An 11,742-nucleotide genomic window follows, 5' to 3' on the forward strand; every position below is an offset into this window, starting at 1 on the left:
GGAGGGGTCGCTATGAGTCGGGTTTGACTCAATGGCACATAACAACAACAACAAGTACAATGCTAAACACAGTAGGTGGTGGTAGTTAAGATTGTATGTTAACTTGGCAGAGCTGTGGTTTTGAGTGCTGGGCAGCTGGATATAGTTATTCCCCGTGATGAGATTGTAATCACCTCCATGGTGGATTTTGCTGTGCGTAGCTAAGTAGTTGCCTTGGGGATAGGGCATTCTTGCCTACTTCCAGCATATAAATAAAAGTGTTAAGAAATGTCTCTACTAGTGTTTGGCTTATCTGGATCTTGCATTTGGCTGAGCCTTCATTTCAGTGGCCTGTCATGTTGCCTGTCAATCTTGGGATTGTTCCTGGACTTGAACCAGTGATCTGCCATGTTGCCTGTTGATCTTGAGACTGTGCCATTCTGCTTGCCAACCTCGGGCTCATCAGCCTCAGCATCCAGCAGCTTCATGAGTTACAAGAAGCCTCCCACTCCAGTGGGCCTGGAATAAGAGGCCGAGCTGACGCCCAAGGTCAAGAAGCCTTCACCTAGCTCCTAGAGCCATCACTCTGAATTTAGACTTCTAGCCTTCTAAATTGTAAGAGAATAAATTCCTCTTTGTTAAAGCTGTTCATTTGTGGTATTTCAGTTACAGCAGCACTAAAGAACCAAAACATTAGGTTATCAGCAAATGGCTGCTGATAGATTTATTGCATACCTATGATAGTCGAATCTGTGGCTGTTAAATGAAGATTATAATAAATATGATACACTTTAATTCTTAATTGGCCTCTAAATAGTTCATATATTCCAGTCTGCTTTCCTCCTTAATGCAGGAATCATGTATTATTTCTATTGCCAATGCAATGCTAGGCAGATAGAAGACAATGCATATGTAAAGCAGTTCCTTCACATCTACACTTCTTAATAGTAAGCTGTCAATGCTTAGCTAACAGACAAAATGAGAATTATACCATTGAGATTAGGCCTAAATGCATTAGCTTCTTGTTTTTGGAATATTGAAAGCTAGCATTGAAATAAAGAAACTTTATTTGTTTTTTAAAAAATAGGGGAGTATGTTTACAAATCTAAAAAACTTATGCAACAGATACAGCCGGCTTATTGCTATAATATGATTATAATTTCCCCTTGTATGTTCTGTGTATTAAATCATTAGTGGCATAAATATCTGTATCAGTTTCCTGACAACCGAAATAGTCTACTAATTATACCACATCTTTGTAGCAGCATGCCTTTTCTAGAAGGGATTTATAAATATTTACTCTTTGGGAGGTTACGTGTAGGGAGGATAGAGCTGTCATTGCTGCTTGACTATTGTCCCAAATACCTGAGAACAGGAAAAAAGACCAGGAGTTCCTTACTCAGTTTTAATTAATGAATATGTGACTGAGTTCATTACCCTTAATTCAGATACATAATTTGTTTTGGCACATTGTTAATGAAAATTGCATAATTGGCTGGATAAAGACATTTTGAAAAAATCTCAAAGTCTTCTCCCCCCTTTTTTTTTTCTGGCTACTAACTCACAACACCTGCTCAGCACTATAAATGATGGTAATTATGTACAATAATAGAAATTGGGGCTCTGAAGGGAAACCAAAAGACCATTTAGTCCATTTCCCTGCTTCTGGGCAGGACAACATTTAAATCACACTATAAAAGAAAAGGCACTATTTAATACCAGAGACAGCACGCTGTTATTTGAATGTGCCTCATAAACCATTTGCTGTCAAGACCACTTTCCAAATAGCTTACCCAAATTCTTGATATTTTAAAATAAATAATAAAACTGTTTTGTTGAGTCCCCATATATTGGTAGGTTGGAAAAAGGAAGGAATTAAAGAAGGGAGGGAGGGAGGGAGGAGTATAAGAAAGGGAAGGAAAATGGGATAGAAAGGATGGATAGATAAAGAGAGGGAGAGAGTAAATAAGGGAGGGTGGAAGCAAGGGACTTACCCACAAGAGAATGATACCTTGCTTCTGGGTTCATGAATTATGGGAAAAGCTCAGACAGTCCAGCCATATCTTGGGTGGCTCTGCATTCTCATATTCAGGTAAGGTCTCATCTGAACATTCAATTTCTATTGACGCAAGCTTAAGACCACAATTTTGGAACCTCCATTAACATGTTGCCTTATGTTGAATTTAAAAGATTGTTATCACACATGCTTCATTTTAGCTACATCTCCTCTGTTCTGTGCTTGAGCTCAAAAAATAAATAATAATAACAACAACAGCTGTAGAAATTCAGGAATTTATATTAACTGATTGAATATTTATGTTAAGAGATTGAGGGCTCCATTGAAAGCCTTTCCTGGCCTCTGTTACTCTCACTGCCATGAATAATAACCCCTTTGGGCTGTTCCACCATTTATAATTCATTTGGACCATTGGAAAATGTTACACATTTCCACAGGCTCACTTCCCAGCCATACAGGAAGGTCAGTACTTTATGGGCACTATTTGTTGACCACCAGCTTCCTCCCTACTCCCCGAATTTCCAGTTTCCACTCTGATTGACAGGTGTAGAATTTCTTCTCACTAAAGGAGTTGGGGTCTTCTGCCCTAAATAGTGTACACACATCTGTGAGCAATGGTGAAAACTATAGTTCAGTTAAAAGCGTCCTGGGATGCCAAAAAAAGATGATTAAGAAAGCCAGCCTTATTTGAATCAATTCATTAGCCACTCATACAATGTCTTAGAAATTCAGTTGGTTGGGTACTGACAATAATACTCTTTGAATTCAAATGTAGGTATTCTGACAAGAGTTTAAATGGGCCCTTTTAGTCCATGTATTCATGGTGCTTGATCTTTGAAATATACAGGTAAAATCTCGTCTATCCCAAACATTAAGAAGCCCTTATTTTCAAACCAAATTAACTGATACTTTAGATACCTTGAATCCTTTTAGAGTTGAACTAATTGAACTTTTTGTCAAATTAAGGATTCCCAGGAAGTTTGTTAGACACAGCCCTTATCTAAGATGGGTAAGACCACTGTATGTACTTGATTCAACAGAGTTCACACCAGTGGATCTTTTATTTGGTAATTAATGACTCAAGTGACTGTGGCACCAAAAAAATGTTCATTGATTCTCCGTTGCCTATAAAATGAATTCCAAGTCCAGAGCTGCTTATGGCATCACTTCCATTCTACCTTTCAGATGCTTTGTCTGTTACGCTTTCTCATTCCAACTAAAACTGTCATTGTTCTCAGAGTTTTCCCATCTCTGGTGGCATAGTGCCTAAGGCATTTGACTGCTAACCAGAAGGCTGGTGGTTCAAACCCACCAAACACTCCTCGGAAGGAAGGTTGGGCAATCTACTTCCGTAGTGGTACCTACCACCTCAGAAACCCAAGGAGGGGTCGCTGTGAGTCGGGTCTGACTCAATGGCACATAACAGCAGCAACAACATGCTCTCTGGGTTTTTTTTCCTTTTATGCCAGTTACCCTATCTGCAACAACATATGTGTCTTCATGGTCAGACCTCTTTTCCTAGACCAGCCCTAATGTCACTTTTCTTCCTATTATTCCTGATCTCCAACCGCACACATGCCTTCACTGCAAGGCCTATTTTCCTATGCCATTGCTAATGTCATTTTTCTTCAAAAGGTTTATGTGTTTCCCATAAAAGAAAGGCATCTTTCTACCTTCCTCTGAACTCCCATAGCATATTTCCTGGATCATAGATAGCTATAGATAAGGATATAGATAGATATACACCCCACTGCTCATTTATCAAACTGGTTCAGTTCCAAAGACCAGGTTGTTATGCAGAAACCAGTGTTATGTGAAAATGGAGAGGACTACATCAGATCACCAAATGGAGAATGACCACATCAGATTACCAAATGAGGATGACCACATCAGACTGCATCAGACCACATTCTCATCACTGAGAATCATGGCCCAGCCAAGATGACACAACTTTAACCATCACAATCAGCATTACTGTCACCTCATAACTTGGCGTTCATTACTGCCAGATGTATATTGTTAATGTGCAAAATAGTTGTATAGTAGATTTTATAGTATTGTCATAAACACAAAATGTTGAGTAATGAGATAGTTGATAAATGAAGAGTGTTGTTATTATTAGGTGCTATCCAGTCTGCTCCAACTCATAGCCCCCTATGCACAAGAGAACAAAACATTACCTGGTCCTACACCATCCTCAGTTGTTGCTATGCTTGAGCCCATGTTGAAGGCACTATGTCAATCCATCTCCTTGAGGATCCTCCCCTTTTTCACTGACCCTCTACTTTACCAAGCATGATATTCCTCTCCAGAGACTGATCCCTTCTAATAACATGATCAAAGTATGTGAGACAAAATCAGGAGTAGGTATAGATATAGCTTATTTATCTCTTTAACTATAACGACCTTACATAATAAATGTGATTATAGTGAAAATTTATTCAATTCTAGGTACTCTGTGCTAGACCTTCCCTACCTTTCTGTGTGTGTATGTGTGTGTCTGTGTGTATGTGTTTTGTTGTTGGTTTTGTTTTTGTAACCTCACAAGTTTTGTAACCTCACAAGGTATTAATCTATACTTTCTATCAACTTCTTGGGCCCATAATACAGAGTATCTCTGTTTTGCAGATATTAAAATTGAGATGAAAAGAAATTAAATTGCTGAAGATCACATTCATATGAAGTGAAGAAAGTAGGACTGGGATCTGCATAAAATCTAAATAAAGATTCAGGACTAAATCTTTTTATTTATTTATTTAACTTTTTACTGTGATTTGAGTGAAAGTTTACAGAACACATTAGTTTTCCATTTATTCATAAACATTTGTTTCATAACATTGATTGTAATCCCCACACTGTAACTCATCCTACTTTCTCCTGTTTCCTGTTTCCATTTGCCCTTGTTTTCTATCCCTCTTGCCTTCTAAACTTTGTCTCTGGGAAAATGCTGCTCTTTTGATCTTGTGTGATTGGTTGTTCTAAGGAGCGCATACCTCCTTGGTGTTATTGTTTATCTTATAGACCTGTCTATTTGGCTAACAGCTGAGCCACAGAGGTGAGCTTAGTTCCAGGGTTGAAGGGTCATAATCTTGGGGGTTCCACCAGTCTCTGTCCAACCAGTAAGCCTGGTCTTTATGATTTTGCATTTCATTCCACGTTTTTCTCCCACTCAATCCAGAATCTTCTATTGTAATTCCTTTCAGAGGGTCAGTTGTAGTAGCTGAGTGGCATCTAGTCTTCTGGTCTCAGGGTTGTGGAACCAGAGGGTCGTGTGGTCCATTAATCCTTTTGGCTAATTGTTTCCATGGTCTTTGATTGTCTTCACTCTTCTTTACTCTGGACTGGAAGAGACCAATAATTGAACTTTAGATGACCGCTCATAAGCTTTTAACACCCCAGTCACTCTCACCAAAGTAGAATGTACAACATTTCATTTTCTTCATGGACTATGTTGTTCCAGTTGATCTTGATATTGCCCTCCAAGACTATGGTCCTTAGCCCCCAGGCTCGGTGATTCACTCCCTCCTAGTGTTTGTTTATGGCTGAGAAATTGTCCTCACTTTGCCCCCAGGCTTTAAATCCTATACTTTCTAGTGGACCACACTGGTTTTTCATATTTGATTTATTACTTTATCCCTCCTAGTGCCTAATGCAATGTCCAGTACAGAGCAGCTGGTAAATAAATATTGATTGAAGGGTGTCAGGGAAGGAAAGAGGGACAAAAGGAGGCAGGGAGAGAGAAAAAGAGAAGAAAAGCTAGCTCATGATACAAGATTTCAGGGTATTGGAATAAAACAAAATTAATCCCCTACATACAAACCTAAAAGTGAACTTTCTATTAAACTTTTATTATTAGCTATTTGTTTCTTCTATTTCTTCATGTATTAAGGCTTATAAGTGCTGCAAACATCTAAACTACTGAGGATTTTGGTTATTTAATAGTTATGAAAAGTATTTTTAGAGATTGCCTCTCTTACTTGCCTATAGCTATATATATTAATTTTACAAAATAATCTTGACATGATGTTTAATATGCTGAGTGGGACCAGAAAATAATTCAAGTACCTGTTTTATGTTCCACCTGCTAGTTGATTATAAGCACTTGAAGGGCTTATTTAGGGAGATGGTAGCAATAAAGAACATGTTCAACAACTATGGTAGTTTAACTAAACATAATATTTTATCACGAAAAATGACAACAAAAGTGGAATGCTAGCCTTTTGAACCGTTTTAATGATCAGGAAGAATAGATATCAAGAGCTTGTAGAAATGAGAAGGCTGTGTTTTTCAAAAGGAAAACTTCTTTAAAGCTTAATTTATTTTGTTGAGATGAAATTAAAAGTAGAAAAATTATTTAGAAAGAGTTAAAGGGTCTCCTTTCATGACTAATGATGAATTTTTTACTGGTCGGATGGTATCTAGTGAGACCTCCATTACTGTGGCCCTGGGATACATTCTGGGCCTGGAATAAAACTCACTCCCAGGGGCTGGCTCTCAGCCCAATAGTAAACAAGATGTCCACACAGACCACTCAACCCAGGGTGACACACCCACATACTCTATGGAAATGCATCCCTTGGACTACAGGGCACCTGAGGGGCAACCTTCACACAGAGGAAATGTAGAACACAGAGGAGTGCATAACTATGAGGGGGGGTGATTATTGGGCGGGGAGTAGAAGAGACTGGGTTAGGGTTAGGGATGGTAAATGGGGAGTGAAACTAAATGTACATGAAATGTGGAATGTAAAACAAACTCTGCTCTGTAAACTTATACCTAAAGCACAATTAAAAAAAAAAAAAAGACCAATTTTAATGAATCTCTGTTGAATTGAGAACTAGGATTAGTGTGAAAAAGACAATTTTCACTTGCCATTTTCTCTTAAAATAAACAAATTGAACTTTAAATATTAATCTCCATAATTTAGCATCTAACAGGTTACCTACTAGTTGTTTTAGTGTTTTAATTTCATTTTTTCCCAAGAAGTTTCTTTCATGCTTTCCTTCTTGTTCATTGATGATACTCAGCTTAATCTATCCCATTCACATTCCCACATCTTATAGAAATTTTCACTAATGTTTGTTTAAAATAAAGTGAATTCATTGCTGAATCCTAGCACAGTATCAGACTACAGAAACCTCGAGCAGTTCTATCCATGTATTTATTTCTTGAGCACCAACAAAATGGCAGGTATGAATGGGGTCATAATTAGGCAAAACTTAAATCTTAGGTAATAAATAAAGAGGTATGTGCTATAAGTATGCAAAGGAAAGGTGCTTCGTAGAGATTTTCAAAGACCTGTTTTTATTGTTGGATATTTTTTCCCATAAAAACTGTGCACTTTGAAGTAAAGAGCAATTTGTATTAATTTATGTGTCATCCAAAATTGATTACCTAACAAAGGACTATAGCTATATTTTAATATTCCTGAAAGAATAACTTCTTGAGAAAAATTAAGATCTAAAATTCTGTTTTATGAAATTCTATTTTATGAAATACTTCAGTAGCTGTTTTTACTTAGTAAATGACATGTCTCATTAAATATTCTCAAATTTTGTTTACTCCAACACAAATTCTGCCACCATATTTATGTTTTTTACATTTAACCTTAGCAATGACTGAAATATTTTTTCCTATAGAAACATCTAAACATACTAATATTTAACAAGATGACTAAAACAAAAAATCATCTACAATACCTTCTAGAATAGTAGTCACTTTCTTTGACTCCTGGAAATCTTACTTAGTATAATAGTGACCCCTCCTTGGGGTTTCTGAGGTGGTATCTCTACAGAAGTAAATTGCCCAGTCTTCCTTCTGAGGAGTGGCTGGTGGGTTTTAATTGCCAGCCTTCTGTTAGTAGTCAAATGCCTTAGGCACTATGCCACCAGAACTCAATAACTTAGAGAAGGCAGTACTAAGTTTATTCCATGAAAGAAAGTTAGAATGAAGACTATTTCCTGCAGCTGGCCACAATTTCAAATCATCTCTGTAATCATATGAACTGGATCGAGCTTACAAACATACTTTCTTCCTGGAAACTTTAATAAGCAGCAATCGTAGTCATCAAATAAATGGCTCTCTTCCTCTCTTTTCTCAACAGGAAAACCCAGCACCAAACAAGAATCCATGGGACACTTTCAAAAACCCCAGTGAATATCAACATTACACCACAATCAATGTCTTAGATACAGAGGCGAAGGACGCTTTGGAACTGAGGCCTGCGGAGTGGGAGAAGTGTCTGAATTTGCCTCTGGATGTGCAAGAGGGTGACTTTCAAACAGAAGTTTAACAAAATTAAAATGGATTGAAGTGGAAACAAAACAATTTATTGCACTGACACTTAAGACTTAGGAAGCCTGACATTTCTATCTGGACAGTGTGACTATCCTATGTCAGGACCTTCATGTGCCAAATGTCAGTGATGTTTTTATATGGTAGCTTCTCACTAGTCAAGCTAGTGGAGAGAGGACCAGGTGTACAGTTCTGACCATCCTGTGTTGTAAGTACCCGTGGAATGGATTTGTAAGGTAATCTTTATAGATAAACCTCAAGCAACGATTCATGTTGTAACCGCTTCATATGGTTTAGTTTTCAAAAAACTTCACCATGAAGCACAATGTATATATTTATGCAGTTTTTAAAGTTTATAACAGTCTGTTTGGCCATTACTACACTTTTTACTTTATAATATAAAAGCAAAGTTTTTGTCATTAAATGAATGTTTGTTGAGCTACATTCTTCATTGCTTTAAATGCAATAAAGTAATAATCTCACTTTTATATGAATAATATATTTCACATCTTTATTATTGCAGTTTTCTCTAGAAAGCTCTGAGTAGCTTTCTCTGCTGCAGCTGTGTATAAAATATTTAAAATGTTGTATGGTGTAAATAAACTTTTGTCTACATATCAGTTTTTTAGTGCATTTTATTTTGGATTTGTTGAGCAGAACTTTGCATATTTATAATTTTTTTTTTTTAATGAAGATACTGAAAATGTATTCACAGTTTTAATAGCATACCCTTACTACTCCTTTGAAGTTAATGATTTCTCAACTGTAATAGTAGGTTTGTATAGTGCTTCTGTATTTTCTATTCAAACATTCTTTGGAACAATGTATCATGTAAGTGAAGCTTGTCAGAAGTCTGCTGCAATCATACTCTTACATAAAATGGTTTGTCCCCCCCCCCCATCTTGTGGCAAAAGACAACTAGTAGAAACAGTAAGTTAACATACGAAAGTATTAATACAGGGAAAATGTTTCTTTTAGGTAATGAGGTTTTGTGCATGCTTCACAAAAGAAACCACTTGTACTACAGTTTTTTTACAACATATGAAAAATGGCCTTATTCAGGCTTTTTCCAAATCTTAGATATAGATTCTCTAGCAAAAGGAAAAAGAGGATTTATCTCTGGTTTAAAATGTGGGTTGGCTGCAAAAATGGTCCTTAGTGTCCTCTGTTGCATTAAAGCCTTCGATCCTTATTAAGGGAAGTATGGTGGGAGGTTGTCCTTTCACCAACTGGAAACTGTACTTTTAAGTTTGAGGGAAGTGAAGGTGGTTGGAATGGGAGGGGTATTAGGGTCTTTAAACTTCCTGGAATATTATTTAGTTTGTGGTTCTACTTGAATTATGTGGTCTTCTGTGGTCTGCTAGAAACTGAGGTGAACTGGCTCCTGCTCCCCACGGACTCAAGGACCAAGCCTCTCAGGCCAATGAGACAAAGACAAGGTGCTTCAACACTCAAGTGGGCCACTAAGCTAGAGCCTTAAAAACTGCACAGCTCAGGCTTCAACTCCTGTCAGATACTTAAAATACTCAATGTAAACATGTTGAAAATATATTTTTAATCAGATTTAAAAAATAAAAGTGATATTATTAAGCAAAAAAAGAGTATAACAAAATTAAGGACTGATTTTTCAATGAAATAAACTTGTCATGCTATTATAATGTAATTTTAAAGCCTATTAAATTTATAAAATGACTTTCTGGTGATAGGAATAATATTTGATAAATCAATTTCTCCCTTCCTCTCTGTCCCTCCTTCTCTCTCTATCTCTCTCTGTATATATGTGAGTGTGTTTGTGTGTGTGTATATATGTATGTATATATATATATATATATGTGTGTGTGTGTGTGTATATTATAAATATAAAATACTAATACATGTAAACATGTATAGATACAGTCATCCTTAGGTATCCTTGAGGGATTGGTTCCAGGACACCCATGGATACCAAAATCCATGGATGCTCAATTGCCTTATATAAATGGCATAATACTTGCATATAACCTATGCACATCCTTCCTTATACTTTAAATCATCTCTAAACCAAACCAAACCCACTGCTGTGGAGTCAGATCTGACTCATAGCTTCCCCTCCTTGGGTTTCCAAGGCAGTATCACTAAAGAAGTAGATAGCCCAACCTTCCTTCGAGGAGTGGCTGGTGGGTTTGAACTGCCAGTCTTCTGGTTAGCAGTTAAATGTCTTAGGCACTACACCACCAGAGCTCCCAAGTCATCTCTAGATTACTTATAATACTTAATACATTGTAAATGCTTTGTAAATAGCACTTTACACTCCCTCTTAGACTGAGGGATTGCTTTGAGCACTTAAGGCTTTTTTTTCCTGAATATTTTTTATCCCATTGGTTGAACTCCCTGATACAGAACCCATGGATACAGAGGGCAGACTGTATATATATGCATAAGGCTTAGCTCTAACTCAGCAACCTATAGTTATGAATGCAGATCATGTATGTACGCAGTCATCCATCCCAAATTCATCTTGGTGAAAAAAAAAATCACACAAAGCATATGTTTGAAAAAAACATGTGAATCCAACATGTTGGAAATATATATAAATTTAATATATTAGACTAGTATTTCTTCTAAAACCATGTAATATTTACTACTATAAAATAAAATCTTACTTTTTTTTGGTTCTAGTAACTCAATATCAGATACAATATATGAAAGCTAGCCAGAAATTATATACTTAAAAACATCACAGTGAAATACTTGGTTAATATACATATGATGCAACATTGTGGTGATGGTGGCTTTTTGGTATTTGGTGTTTATATTTTATTTTGTAAGAAAAGAGTACAGAAGATAAATAACAAGGGATTATAATTTTAAAGGAAGGTCTCTGCAAATCACTCTTTTAACTTTCTACTGTCCTTATACACACAAGCACCATACACAGACACACACACACAGAGACACACACGCACACTCTGCTAAAGCTGACTTGCAGCTAGCAACTTAGATGGTGCATATGTCCTCTAATCCTCAACAATTCCCTCCCAGAACTCATGCCCTTCTGGGATCTTTGTGTCCTTTCCCTTCCCCTATGTCCAAATTTTACTTGTGTTTCAAGGTTCAACTCATATTTCATCTTAACAAAAGCTTTCATATTCCCCAAAGCTAGAAATAATATCTTCTCTGAACTCTTACAGCACTGCTTTTGTATTCTCTTAAGACTTTGCTTTACTCTTCTATCTTGTTATTTATATGAATTTTTTATATCATCTGGTGCACTGTAAGGGCCTCAAGGGCATACTTGGTATCTGATTCATTTTCAGGTCCAAAGCACAATAATTTTCCATAATAAATATTTGTTGAATTACTCATGGAACTTTTTTATTTATTGGGTGCATCTTCCTAAAGTAGATGGGTACATTGAACTTGGGTAGGTGTTCTGTACATACATCTTCCTATTGTTGGGCTGAGAGCCAATC

At 36.7% G+C, this 11,742-nt stretch overlaps 1 protein-coding gene across 1 annotated transcript in view; it reads left to right on the forward strand.

Annotated features, from left to right (window-relative positions):
* Window positions 1–8,288, forward strand: part of ADGRB3 (adhesion G protein-coupled receptor B3) — a 1,013,812-nt gene extending 1,005,524 nt beyond the window's left edge. The window contains exon 29 of the mRNA XM_007945182.1: window positions 8,100–8,288. Within this exon, the coding sequence (XP_007943373.1) occupies window positions 8,100–8,288 (189 nt within the window). The remainder of the gene's footprint in view (window positions 1–8,099) is intronic.
* Window positions 8,289–11,742: the final 3,454 nt, after the last annotated feature.

Source organism: Orycteropus afer, unplaced genomic scaffold (genome assembly GCF_000298275.1).
Source record: "Orycteropus afer afer isolate SDZICR_OR568_19922 unplaced genomic scaffold, OryAfe1.0 scaffold00133, whole genome shotgun sequence".
In the NCBI taxonomy this organism is placed as follows: Eukaryota; Metazoa; Chordata; class Mammalia; order Tubulidentata; family Orycteropodidae; genus Orycteropus; species Orycteropus afer.